A 13720-nucleotide genomic window follows, 5' to 3' on the forward strand; every position below is an offset into this window, starting at 1 on the left:
CTGGTCACACCGCAAGAGGTAACACCACTTCCTGTGATGTGGGAGTGGTCTGTTGATGTCACATCCAGTGGGAGTGTCTGGGTGAAGTCGCTCCCAGTGGCATATGATTTCTGGGGTGTGTGGCCAGCCGATACCACTTCCAGGGATCCTCAAATCCTGAAGAATACTTCAGGGGTTTCTCCAAGGTCAAAAGGTTGGAAAACACTGGTCTAGGGAAATAAAGAACCTGCATATGAAAAACAGTGGCAGAAAGTAACAGGTATAAGTACAGGCTAAATGTATCTAAGGCCAACATCTGCTAGTCATCTCAGGAGCTAGTATGTGGTGGTTGTTCATAATTACAATATACAAGGTTTGGCATTTGTATTCATACATTACTCTTGTGGTTTCTCTTTGAACTCTGAGTTCATGTCAAAAATCCACAATACCTAAATGCCATACCTAAACTGCTGGCATTTTAAACAGCACAAATGAGTTAGGTAAATATGGCTGATGTGGACAATGAACAGACTGCAATAGAGTTTGGCAGTCTGGGTGAACAGAATTTAAGAACTGCAGCATTCATTGTCCTCAGGATCTTACCTCTGTGGACAGAGATACTCCCTAGTGCTGCTACACCTTGAGAGACAAAGCTTTCTTCCAGTTCTTTTCTAAATCGGTCCTGGACGATCCCACTCTATAATACCATTTCTAATGGAATGAGGGAATTATGTGGAGTCACTGTGATTGGAATCTTTCTAATAACTTTGAACCTAAGCGGTATTGTTGACCAATATTTCTATGAGCAGTGACTCCTCTTCCAACCGGCTTGCCTGTCTGACCAGCAGCCAGCCAATCACCTTCCGTTCCCCACCCCTGGCCACCTCCCTCTGAGGCTCAGAGGCTGCTGATCCTTGCTGCGTGAGAGCTGCCGCTGCCAGTGAGTTCTCTGCCTGGGGGCCTCCAGCCTTTCCAGGTCCTCGGGGGAGAGAGAGGCCACCTGCAGAGTTCTTCCACCCCCCCCCCAATCTAGCGCCTGTTGTATTCCTGAATGCAATGGGCTTTGTTCCTAGTTATTAAATAAACCAATTATTAAAAACAATTGAAAAACTGCCTCATCTTATTCGACATATACTGTTACAGGTGTGGGCTGCCCGATGTTGGTTTAGTGGTTTGGATGGGGTGGATGGCTACTCAGGAAGGCCAGTATTTTAGATGTTTTTTCATGACTTCAACCGTAGGCCTGGCAGAGTAGCTCAGTCTTACAGGCCCTGTGGAATTATTTTAAATCCAGCAGGGCCCTGATCTCATTAGGTAGAGCATTCCACTAGGCTAGTGCCGGGGCTCAATCTTGGCCCTGATAGAGGCCAGTGTTACCTCTTTAGGGGTAGGGATCCTGAGCATATTCTGATCACTCGACTATAGTGCTGAGGGATGTAATGGAAGAGGTAGTCCTGTAGATACAAGAGTCCCAGACCATTTAGGGCCATTTATGTCCCTTTGTGAGATTGGCAGGAAATAAATGAGGTAGACAGAAAAATATGATACAATATGTGAATGTATCATATTAAGTGCAATATATAACTACATCCATAATAATTAGGCAAAGCTGCTGAAAGATAAATTTGTTATAAATTTTCTCAAGATTAGCATCAATGTCCCAGAACATCATTCAATATTTAAAGCTTTTCAACTTGCTGCGAGAAGCACTTGTGTTCTCATATTGCACATATTTTATCCATGGGAACTTGCAAGGCTATAAGTCTCAACAGCCCTGGAAGCATTTCCTGAAAGGGTGGGAGTTATTTTTTTTTAAATTAAATTAAATTTAAATCTGTTAAACATTTATCACATGATCGGATCATATATGGATGTGTTTACCGCCCCCCCCCCGGCAGTAATGGGCCTAGAGGGGGTGGGAAAGGGAGGCCCCCCCCGGTATACAAAGCTTTGTTTCCCAACTATATTCTGCACAATCGTGCCACTTCTGGGGTTTCTCAAAGCCTGAAGAATGTTTCATCGGTTTTCCAGCAGTCAAAAAGTTGAGGACGGCTGCTGTAAGTGGAATTAACAAGTTGGGTTGCAGGAGGCCCTAAAGAGAATTCTGGCCTCTGTTAATTCCTATACTTAAATCTTAGAGACCCAGCCTTCCTGCCTTTATTTCAGCGACATCTAGTGCCCAAATGAATCTCTGTACCACAAACATTATCACAGCCGATGTTAAATACAAGTGCCCCTTGTGTTTACATATGAAAAGAACACCCCATCAGGTTTAGAAGTACAGCTGTTAAAACTGATTAATAATCCATTTAACAAATAAAAATTGTTATTACTGTATACTCGGTCTCTTTCCACTAATATTGTTTTCACTCACTACTGTCCTCCTTCATTATTCCATTGAAGACACAGGCAATAGCTTCCTGGGATCCTGAAACGTTTCATCAGCCACCCTATAATTTGCTTGCATAATAAATCAAAGCTGCATACAAATGTGTCAAAGCTCCCACTTGATCGGGCATCGCTAGTCACTTTAAGCTGACCATTTCCCTGCCTTCAGCCCCAGCAGATCCAGATATTTGCAGTATATAATAGCACACTAGTTAGATATTCCAGACAGAGTTCCTGTTAGAATGCCCTAAACGTCTTTAGGGTCAGAATACAATGTGGGAGATAACATGGGGAAGTGATGCAGTAGGGGGAACTTGACAGAAATCCTTTCACACAAAACTTCTGCTTTGTTGTAAGAGGTTCTGCTGATTTCCCCTTCTCACTGTGGGTGTATCAGAAGGTGAAGGCAACAGATCTCCAATGTAATATGTACATATTCTCTATTCTTATTAGAATCCATAATTGGTTTGTTGTTTTTTAGCTCAGTGACTTGAAATGCTTGCTTCAATGGAAGATGAGCATTACTGCCTCCTAAAGTCTTCTCCTGCCTCAACCACTTCTATTATTGATGTGGAACATCTACTAGTGTGGTCCCCCAACAGAAATCTATGGACATAATGTCTGTAGTCCATCTCCAGAGACCACGCCAGTAGATGGGCAGTGGCACCAGAGCACTGAGGCATGTTCAGTGCTCTGGCATCACTGCCACCGGGGATGGTCTTCCAAGGCTGCTCCTGCACTCTGAAGAGCAGGGGCAGCTTCAAGAGACAGGCAGGGACAGGGCAAGCTCTGTGAGACACATTGTTGTCTTTCTGCGCTGGCCCCACCCCCACAATGCCTCCAAGGACACTCCTGCCCTCCAGAGAATGGGGGCAGCCTTTGGAGGCCAGCAGGGATGGAGCCAGCCCAGCATGACACAGCAATGTGTCTTCCTGATGCCTCCAATGCCACTCCCACTCTCCGAAGGGCAGGGGCAGCCTCAGGAGACTGGTGGGGGTGGGGCCAGCCCAGCAAAAGCACTGTCACTGGGCTGGCCCCGCCCCCACCAGAAGACATGCCAGCAGGTAAGGAGGGATGGGGGGAGGGAGTAGAGGGAGGGGGCAGGGAGAAAGGATTCTCGCCCCTTATGTGGATGTTCCACATAAGGGGTGAGAATCCTTGTCGGCTGATTTTTATAAATATGAGAGAATTAATTTTTTTTCTGCAGTGCATTCTTATGCATATTATTGGTCCGGTCTTTACCAAATGCTAAGGCTTTGACATATCCTTCCATGGTTGGGTAGTTGGTGGCTAGCAAGATTTAGTGCAGTGGTGCCCAACCCCTGGTCCGGGGACTGGGACCGGTCCATGGATCAGTCGCTACCGGGCCGTGGCTCCTCCTAGTCCTCCCCCGGGACTCAGTAAAATTGTCAAGCATTGACCGATCCCCGGTGATAAAAAGGTTGGGGACCACTAATTTAGTGGACAAAATTCCTCTCCCTACACACACACGCACATGCAGAGAGAGAGAGAGTGAGAGAGAGAGAGAGAGAATTTCATGGCTATAATTTTCTTTTAAAGAACACCTTGTCCTACCTATGATTCCCTATTACTTTCATATTTCATAGTAGCAAACACTTATGAATGTCAAGCAAAGGCAAACTGAGAGGCAAACACAGGCCTGGAACGACCCCCCCCCCTCCCCTCTATTTCTCTATTGCATTCTCCTAATGGAAGGAGGCCTCATCAATTGAGTCACAAGTGGCACCTGCTGAGTCTACAGCAATACGGCTGGGCAGGGAGACAGGGCAGGCAAGGTGGCAGCTGGTGTCCAGGGTGGCTGCTGCATGTCCAGGCTGAGTGGTGGTGAGACTAGGCCCGGCAGTGACCATCTGACAGCCTCTCTGTACTTCTGCTCTTGCTCAGCAGGACTGGTCTTCTCATCTTCCTCCCAAGCCTGCTGTGGGGACTCAGGGTGGGAGCCCTGTGAGCCATTGGCCTGGTGGGAATTTTTTAATATACCAGACTATCACATTATTTAGACATTCACACAATTTTTATTTTGCTTTACCAAATACTGTACCCTGTTGCCATACGTTGTGAGGTGAGGAGATTCTGTGGGATTTATTTGTATACCAGGATTGGCCATTGTTCTTGCCCTGAGTGCCAAATTGGCTCACATGGGAAGGAGGAGATCAAGGCAGTTCCGTCCATTGGGTATGTGAGTGTAGCAGCAACAAGTTCTCTTCTCCACAGAGGTGGCACCAAAACACATCCAACTGGGATCCCATTGCACTTCCCTCATAGCCTGAGCAGCAGAGCAATACACCTAAGTGCTACAGATGACATCCCTAACCCTTCCAAAACTTCCCCAGAGTTGAGTTCTGACCCAGCCTGGTTAGACTACCCCTGCTGTTGAGGTGGAACAAGGGCACTGCCACATCAAGCAAATTCATCTGGTGAGCCACCATCTTGCACACTTGCGAGGAGATTGCTTACCTCTGGTCTATAGGCGTATTATTAAGGGATTTTTCTTTTTTTCTGCATTACAAAGATAGTATGGATGTCCTTCTCCCTTTTTAAAACAAAGCAAAATCCATTGAATAACGTACTCACATTAGGAGTGCATATGGGTCACTTAAATTATATATGCTAAAGGCTTATTTTAGCCTACTAACCTGTAAATCAGTGTTTCCCAACTGGGGGTCCATGAACCTTCAGGGGTCCACAGGGAGGCGGGGTTGGAAGGAGTCCCTGGCATTTCCCCTGCTGCCTTAGCTAAGCTTGGAAACTGGCAATTTCCCTTGTCCACCCTTCCCCTCAAATCAAGTATAGAGCCACTGGGATACCAAAGTGGCAAGCAGCTGACAAGAATTCTGATTTTGAGGAGCTATTCCTGCAGCTTACAAATTGTCCAAATGGAAGGTTCTTCTTGATGTGTTGAGGATGATAAGATTGGTAAGAATCTGTAGGCTTTCTACAGCTGAGTTTTTAACAGTTAAATTTCCAAGGACTCCAGTGTTTTATACCCTTCCTAAGATTCATAAAGGAATTATCCCTCCTCCTTGGATACCTATAGTGAGCTCTTCTGGCTCTCTCGTAGAGCCTCTTTCCAAATTTTTGGATCATTACTTATCTCCTTTTGTCCCCAAGATAGCCACATTTATTAAAGATACTAGCCTTTAGTATCAAGAACCTTCCATATGAATCTTTTTTTCCTAAAAATTTAAAATGATAATAGCAATATAGCAATATAGGCTGCTGCAATTTGATAATGACTTAGTAATATACAAGATTCTTATTATTATAATTGAAATATCTTATTTCTGTTCCAGATACTCTAAGAGACATGTATTTACTTATATGAAGTTTGTCTGAAACACTAATAGTGTTTTTATATGTATTATATTTTTATATATTACATTTTTACATGTAATACATATTATATGTATTACATTTTATATGTATTATATTTATTTACTAATAATTACTATTGTACAACTACTAATTTCATCTTTGTATTTCCTAAGATTTAATGTCCCTTGACAAAGCCAGTGGGCGAAACGCGTTGGGACCGCTTTGTACTATAAGAATAAAGAAATAACAGAAGATTTAAGACTTCACAGAAGTCTATTTTGGATATTGTGCTTGCCACCTTGGTATCCCAGTGTCTCTAAACTTGATTTGTATTTGATCCTTCACTGGGTCCTACCCCTCTTAATTTATCATTTTTGCACCCTTCCCCTCCAGCATGAGTTGACTAGTTGGCTGATATTTCTCTCAGCTGGAAGGAGGTGGACCTGCATACTTATTCCCAACTTAAACTGCCTACTATCTGTCCCCCACCCACAGTCCTTATGCTCCTTGGAGAATGTTCCTACAACTGTGAGCTTTGGGAAGGAATGGGGCCCTGGATTTGTGTGGGGAGGATGGCTGGGGGTGGGGGAGAGAGACAGGAGGCTGGCTATTAATAGCCTATAGCCCCTCCCCCTGCTTCCTCTCCTGCTGTATGCTCCATAGCAGAAAGCCAGTTTGGGGAGGGGGTTCTGCCTAAAATTGGTGAACTTGCAAATGAAAGGGAGCCAGAGCTTGTATGGGGATGGTGGCAGGGCTGGGAGAGAGAAGCTGGCTGTTTATAGCCTATTTCAAAGCAGCCATTTTCTCCAGGGGAACTGTTCTCTGTCATCTGGAAGTGAGCAGTAATTCCAGGGGATCTCCAAGTTCTACCTGGAGGCTGGCATCCCTAGCCAAGAGCTACTACACCTGTATCCAGTGCAAGGACTGTGCACAGCCTGCAGAAGGATTCCTTGCCTCTCAGGTTTCCCTTTGCCCTGGCAACCATTTCTGACCCTAAGAAAAATAAATTCTCACATCCTAGGATTGTCAACCTCCTGGTGTTGCTTGGGGATCTCCCCAGAACACATTCAAATCACACAGATCATTTTCCCTGATGAGAATTGCTGTCTTGCATGGTGGCCTTTATGACAGCTGAGATGAATACTTCCTTGTTTTGCTTAGGAAAGGCTTGCTATTTAGCATATCGCACACAGAAAAATGAAACTAACATCTTATTTAACAAACATTCCATTTTATTAGTAAGTTATTTTATTAGTGATGCTACACACACTGGCACTTTCCCATCACAGGAATTGGGGTTCCCAGGCCTCTTCCTGTGTCACCAGCATTGACATATCTATTTGATCCACTCCACTCCCAACTACATTTGACTTTCACACATTGCTAGAGATGCCAAGCTGCAGGGGGGTGGGGTGGCTGGCAATCTCAAAGAACTGCAAAGTGATCTCCTATGCTTCGTGAACAGAACAATACCTACCCTCTGTGCTGACTGTTTGCTCTTCCTCAGGGAAAAGGTGCCTGAGATGGATTCAAGAAATGTATTTGAAGCCTGAGCAAGGGGGCTGGACTTCTCTTTTAACAGTTCAGCATACATATTAGGCACACTTCCCCATAGTGACTTTCACTGCAGTCCTATGCAGTTAGGGGTTCAAACTGGAGTAACTCTGCTCAGGACTGCCTTTTAGTATTGTAGCTTTCAGATTCTGAATTCTCCGGCTGCATATAAATCCTAAGCTCTTTCTCCAGAGAGTTTTTGTTGCCCTCAGGCTGTATTCAACACATCAAAATAACTGAAGATTTGTATGGCAGTGATAGAGCAATGCGATTGTCAGCTTTGATAAGATACCAAAGAGCAGTCACTATGTCTTATTTGCATGACTGAAATTTGTAAATTTCTGGTCTTTCTCAAATGATCTGGGGTGGTTTGAGTTAGGTGGTAAATAACACTATAACCTTAGACAACTGTTAAATATGGAAAGTATATAACTCTGATTTTTGCCCACCGCCCAGAAGAGTTGGCTGCACCTTAGGAAATCAAGGCTTCCCCCCCACCCTTCTTAAGTCACCCAGAGTGCCCATTACTTTTAATAAGCTCTGGCGCTCCGAATAAAGGGACAATATGAACCTTTATTTATAACTGCCAAAGAGCAGTGGCATACAGAGGACAGAGTGCTGACTTTGGCACATTTCTGAACTGCTCTTGATGTTTAAACATCTGTATTTATTGGTGGTCTTCATTTCGTTTGGCTCTTATAAAAGCAATCATGCACAGACAGGCTTTAACTCTTCCGCTTCACATTTTCACTGTAACCTCCAGTGTACAAGGATGAAAAATATGAACAGTGATCACCTTACAAGTCAGAGACAGGTAGGCTTCTAATGTAAAAATGTGTCTACAGGGTTTAGGAAAATCTCCCTTTAGTGGATGGCCAATACTCGTGCTCAGCACGAGCCCCATAACCCTGCTGTTGCTTTCTCAGTACAGCTGTTGCTCTATACCTTTTCCATGTGTCCTCCTACCAGCCATAAATTGGTTTGGCAAAGTGCTAGGTCAAAGTGCCCAATATACCAATGAGGAATTAAGCAGAACTAGCAAGGCTTTTTATACCATCTCAGTATTTGTTTGGGCCCATCTGACAGGGGACAGGATGGAAAAGAGCTTAGGAAAGGCTATTCTTTTACCACAGAGTAAGCACATATCAAAATAGTGATGATTTATTATATACTAGGAGGGTGACAGATTGATTCTGGATTAGCAGCTTTCTAGCATTCCGTTCTCATTAGCTGGAGAGACCCAATACAAACAAATTGCCTCCAGGTGTGTTAATAAAACTAGATGCCACCACCCATCCACTTCTCTGCAGAACATACATATCTCTGATATTCCATTCAAGAAGATGAGACATTGTAGGCAAATGCAATTTAAATTACTGCCAAATCAACATCATTATTATTATAAATAAAACGGATTATAAAATGAGCCTTCCCTATCCTGATCTCTGTCCATATTAAGCAAACAAAGTATGAAGTGGCTTTATTATAAATATATAAAAGAGAAATGTAGAATCAAAAGTAACAATGACCATGTGATTTTATTTTATTTTTTTGGCACGTCCATTGCCAGCTACGGGGAAGAGAAATTACCTCACTGCTCACAGATCAGAAAAGCGCTGCAGTAAGAAGGCTTTGAGTAGACATTATTTTGAACAAGTGAATCAGTTAACCTCGCAACAAGTTAGCAGGCTGCCGAAAATAGCATCAGGAGTTCAGAACTCTCCGTGTAGGTCTTGCAAGTATTCGTGTGGCCAACGAACAGGCAGGTGGCCAGCCATTTTGAATGGCACAACGGGGAAGTCACTTTCAGTGGGTGACTCCTCATGTGGCCTCAGCCATTTTAACTAGGTTAGTGTAGACAGATGAAAAAAGCTTGTATTGCCATGGTTGAAACACATCTAAACAGCACTGACACTGTGAGCCAAGACAACGTAAGCAGCTTGAGATGAGGGCTGCATTTTAATCAACATCTGTCTCCCAGAGATGACACTGGCTATTCAGAAGCATCGATTCAGACCTTGGAAGTATGGCCCTACTCAGATATTCTAGCTGCTGTCAAAACACAGTCCCCTCGAAAGCCATTTGTGTGAATATCTTCTTAAGATGTTTGGGAATATTGTAAGCAAATTGCTCTGGGGAGAGAAGTGTTGAGACAGTTAAAATCAACTGCATATTTCTCTTACTTTTTAAGTGGTAGCCAGCTACGTTGGTTTAATCTCTGAAACATTCTTGTACTAAATGGAGGGGGGCTACTGCTACCAGTAGTGATAAGCCTTAAGTATCGCAAACTGGAGAATAAGTGTAAATAGAAGATCACTTAGTTTGGGAGTATTAAATATCATCCATACCCTACCCCACCCTTCTACTTCCTGTTTTGTCCTCCTCCCTGTACCAGCTGCTGGCTATGCCTTGCCAACAAAATTAAAGATTTGTCTACCACCACGGCAGAAGAAACTGCCCTTCAGTTTCCATAACCGCTAGTACTGTGACGTTTTTCCCTACTGTGTCAGGATTTCCTCTCACCTCTCAGTGTGATGAGCCACATGAACTGGCAATGTTTTCCAGCAGAATCGTTGCTCATTGAAAGGATGTTTGCCTCATCTAAACGACTCTCTTGAGTGGCACTGGTCGAGCAAAACACATCCTGGATTTCCATTCCAAAAAGGTGTGAACGTATCAGCTCTTTGCTTGTACCTGCACTGACGCAGAGATAGCAGGAAGGTAAGCAGCACATGCAGCAGCCAACATCAGAATTTACCACAATAATGAAGCTTGATCTTTAAGCTTCGAGTCCTAATTTCCCCTGATCTACTTCCTCTTTGCCTAGGCAAGACATAATCACTTGAGCCACCTCCTCATTCTGCTGAAATTAATATAATTTTTCTGGTTACTTTTAAAATAAGAAACTATTGTATAACTGGCAAATATGCAGGTTTTGTATATTGGGCATGCTTAAATTATCTGTCAAGCAATGGAATTAGCAGGTTTACATTCTGCCTATTCTATACCAGAGGAAGGCGACTTGGGTGCCATTGCTTAAAGGGTGTTTTTCACAGCCTACAGGGATTCCTGAAACGATGCTCAGCGAAGGTGCATGTCTTATTCTACAAAGCTTTTTAGCGTGTTGGCATATGGAGAAAACAAAACATGCATCATCCAAGAGGGTGTAAGTCTTCACCGATCCTGTTTTATTTCTTTTGTTTTATAACATTTTGTGGGTAGGACTGAAGTAGAAGGGTGGGGTAGGAACATCTAGTAGTTTTTTTTTTGTAATGAAAAAAGTCAATGTACTCATAAGCTTGAACTGATTTTCACCAATTCCCTTTTCAGGACTTGGGTGAGCCCTGAAAAAAATGCATTTCCATTAACCGAAAAAAATGCATCCTGGGAATAGTGTAATATTACAATCTTTTAAAAAAGCCTCTACAGATATGTATAGTTACCAGAGGATGATCCACTTCCCTCCAGTTTTAAAGGTAACCTGAGATGTGGCTGATTCTCTGATGTTAAACTAGTTCTTATAACTGCTGTAAGGAAAACAGTAATTGACAAGATAGACATTGGACAGTTTCAAAGTACTTTTCCAATTTCAGTTTTTTGGCAATAGCAAGTGGCAGCTGGCCCTGTGGCAGTGATGAAATGCATTAACGATCATTTCATCATGCAAAAGACAGTAGTATTGCATCTGAGTTTCTTTACTATCACACTGTTCCCTCCAAAGAACAGGACAAATCACGAAGCACTAAGGGAAAGGCATAAGCAGATTTCTCAGAGGACTAGAACAGTGGCAAAAGAAGAAAGGGAACAAAGAATCATTTCCTTTCCTGTAAACAGCGAGCTTATTTCCCTTTCAGACACAAGAAACTGCTTACGTCTGGTGGGGAAACACCATTTCTTTACAGATTTAAAATAAAGTGGGTATTTTTTTGAGGATGGAACAAGATGTTGTACATGATATTATGTAAAAACAGAAAAACTGCATGAGTCAGGTAGCGAAAGCAATGCTGGAATACATCCCTGTTAATCTAAATCCCTTGAGAGAAATGGATGCAGTTACGGAAATATGTCACTAGGTGATGCTCTCTCTCTGTGGAATTGGGTCTTGAAGCCATTTCTGTTCTTGGCACAGAACACTTTATGATCCAAAGTTCTACAGGTGCATCATATAATACAGGTCTCCCCATGTCCATTATCAACAGTAGTTTCTTATGGCTGACATGAGAATGCAAGCACAGAGTAAATCCATAATGAAAACAACAGGAGAGCTGTGGTTCATAGGGAGCTCTATAGGCATGGTTGTGCCCTCCCCAAACACTGGTTCATGGAATATATATGGTATGGATAAGGATAAGTACTTGCTCTAATTTAGGAAATGTGGTAACTGTTGGACTCCTATGAATTTAGCACACAGACAGGTTTCTCGGGGCATTTATATCAAGATGCTCGAGATCTATAGGCTCAGAGCACACACTTACAACACTTTCCCCCAGTACTGATTCCAGACTATGGTCACTTCAAGCAAGAGTAAGCTATTGGCCCTAATCTAGAGAAGACTCAGGAAAAAAATTAAAGCACCATGGAAATTAGGTGGAGTGGGTTTCTAGAGAAGTTTCCACAGGAGGTAAAGACTGCCGTATTGCATGCAATTCTCCATTAAAAAAAAAAAACCTGGATTAAAACCCTGTTTACCCAGGATTTAAAATATTCTGAAAAAAAATTAGTCTTCTATCCCCATTTGGGATTTTGCAATCTCTCTCACAGCAGAGAGCAGTTACGCAGCTGATTTCCCTTTCTCTCAACAGATGGGAGTACTGCTTATACCACAGGAGATTATTTCTAAAACTTACTTCACCATGCTGAGTAAAGTCTGTACCTATAATGGTCATCAAAGCGCTGATCTCACCCTTGGTTCTCTAACATCTCTGCTGTTGCCAGGAAGCCCAAGAACAGGTTATGTATGAAGAGCTTGTAAGTCCTGTACTCTTGTTTTACTGTTTTCCCACCCATTTCACTGAAACTGCTTTTGGACTTCTTGCTGGCCAAAGTTAATACACACCCTGTTTCAAGATGGACTTCTATCCTGACACAAGTTTTCTTATTACAATTAGCTGAAAGAGCACTAGAAGTTGAACTACAATCCATAAGAACGAGTCAGCATAGGAGAAAGAGGACAATCACTGGCCCAGTAAAAAGGGTAGCACTGCTCTGGCAAAGGCTGCAAGCAGCATAGCAGGGAGGATTATGGGAAGAAGTGCACTCAAGCTGTAGGACATTACTTCACGTTTTGTATAAGAAAGGTTTATTAAGTAATAGACTCTTTTAAACAGATTTTGTTAACAAGAACTTTAAGGTAGCATACCCTCATTAGTTTGGTGCAAACCACGCTCAAATGCCAGGAAGAAGAAAGGAAGGACTTCTTTCTCACAATAGGCCATTGACTTGCAGAACTCACTCCTATGAGACGTGATGGTGAGCACAAGCTTAGATGGATTTTGAGAGGGGATTGGTCAGATATATGGACAGATCCATCATTGCTGATTGGTCATTATAACTAAACGAGCCCTCCTGGATACAGAACCACAACGATGGCCAGATGTTGGACAGAGGTCAGTAGTCAAGGCTGTTGCCCAAGAACTTGGTTGCTTCCTGGAAGCATCTGACTGGCCATGGTTGGAAACAGGATATTGGACTAAATGGACCACTGGTTTGGTATAGTTATTTTTATATTCGAGGAGCCTTTCATTACGGAGTTCTCTAGCAGTCACACACACACAAGAAATTCAAGACATATCAGAACCATATCAGAAGAAGCTGTCACTGGACTTCAGTCCTTTCAGGTTTCAAGTTTTTCATTCCTTGCATTAGTAAATCCAGACCATCCTCATCTTCCAAACCACCTAAGTTTAATTCATCATCATCGTCAGGGTTTTCCTTTGTGCTCTTCCTCTGCTGATCATTTTTGTCAAGCTGGTTCTCCATCTTCATTGGACTTGGACTTGTCTGAATCCTAAGGGGGGGAAAAATACACACACACAGCAACATCTCTTGGGCTGAGTTATCAAAACCTGAATTATCAAAACCTTCTGTAAAAAGGAAAATCGTGTTCTGACTTGATTGCAGAAACCAGAGAGAAGCATGCTGGCCCAGAAACAGCAAATTAATGCCTCATGCAATGTAAGGAGAAACTGCTGTTAGAGCGTAATAAAAGCTGTTGCTGTACTCTAGATGCAACCCAGGTTTGGTTTCTCTTCTCTCTTTAGTGTTGATAGTGAGTCATTATTTGACAAACCCAAAGCATGATTTATTATTTGCCTCTTTTACGACATGACACTACTAAATCTTGTTTGAAGCTCTGGACTCCAAAGCAGACAACAGCTTTATTGAACCGAAATAAAACCATGCACTCAAAGTACAACACACATTTTTTCCTGAACAATAGAATGGAATTAACTTGCAGAGGTAG

The 13720-nt window shown here is 42.8% G+C and overlaps 2 protein-coding genes across 2 annotated transcripts in view; both read right to left on the minus strand.

Annotated features, from left to right (window-relative positions):
• The window catches only part of GDA (guanine deaminase), an 82776-nt gene extending 72864 nt beyond the window's left edge, over window positions 1-9912 (minus strand). The window contains exon 1 of the mRNA XM_077344803.1: window positions 9781-9912. The gene's annotated coding sequence lies outside the window, so the exon portion shown is untranslated. The remainder of the gene's footprint in view (window positions 1-9780) is intronic.
• The window catches only part of C7H9orf85 (chromosome 7 C9orf85 homolog), a 37521-nt gene continuing 32409 nt past the window's right edge, over window positions 8609-13720 (minus strand). Inside the window, exons 4-5 of the mRNA XM_077344807.1 lie at window positions 9781-13264; window positions 8609-9389 (exon numbers count right to left, since the gene is read on the minus strand). Coding sequence (XP_077200922.1) covers window positions 13072-13264 — 193 coding nt within the window. The 3' untranslated portion in view covers window positions 8609-9389; window positions 9781-13071. The remainder of the gene's footprint in view (window positions 9390-9780; window positions 13265-13720) is intronic.

Source organism: Paroedura picta, chromosome 7 (assembly GCF_049243985.1).
Source record: "Paroedura picta isolate Pp20150507F chromosome 7, Ppicta_v3.0, whole genome shotgun sequence".
Lineage (NCBI taxonomy): Eukaryota > Metazoa > Chordata > Lepidosauria > Squamata > Gekkonidae > Paroedura > Paroedura picta.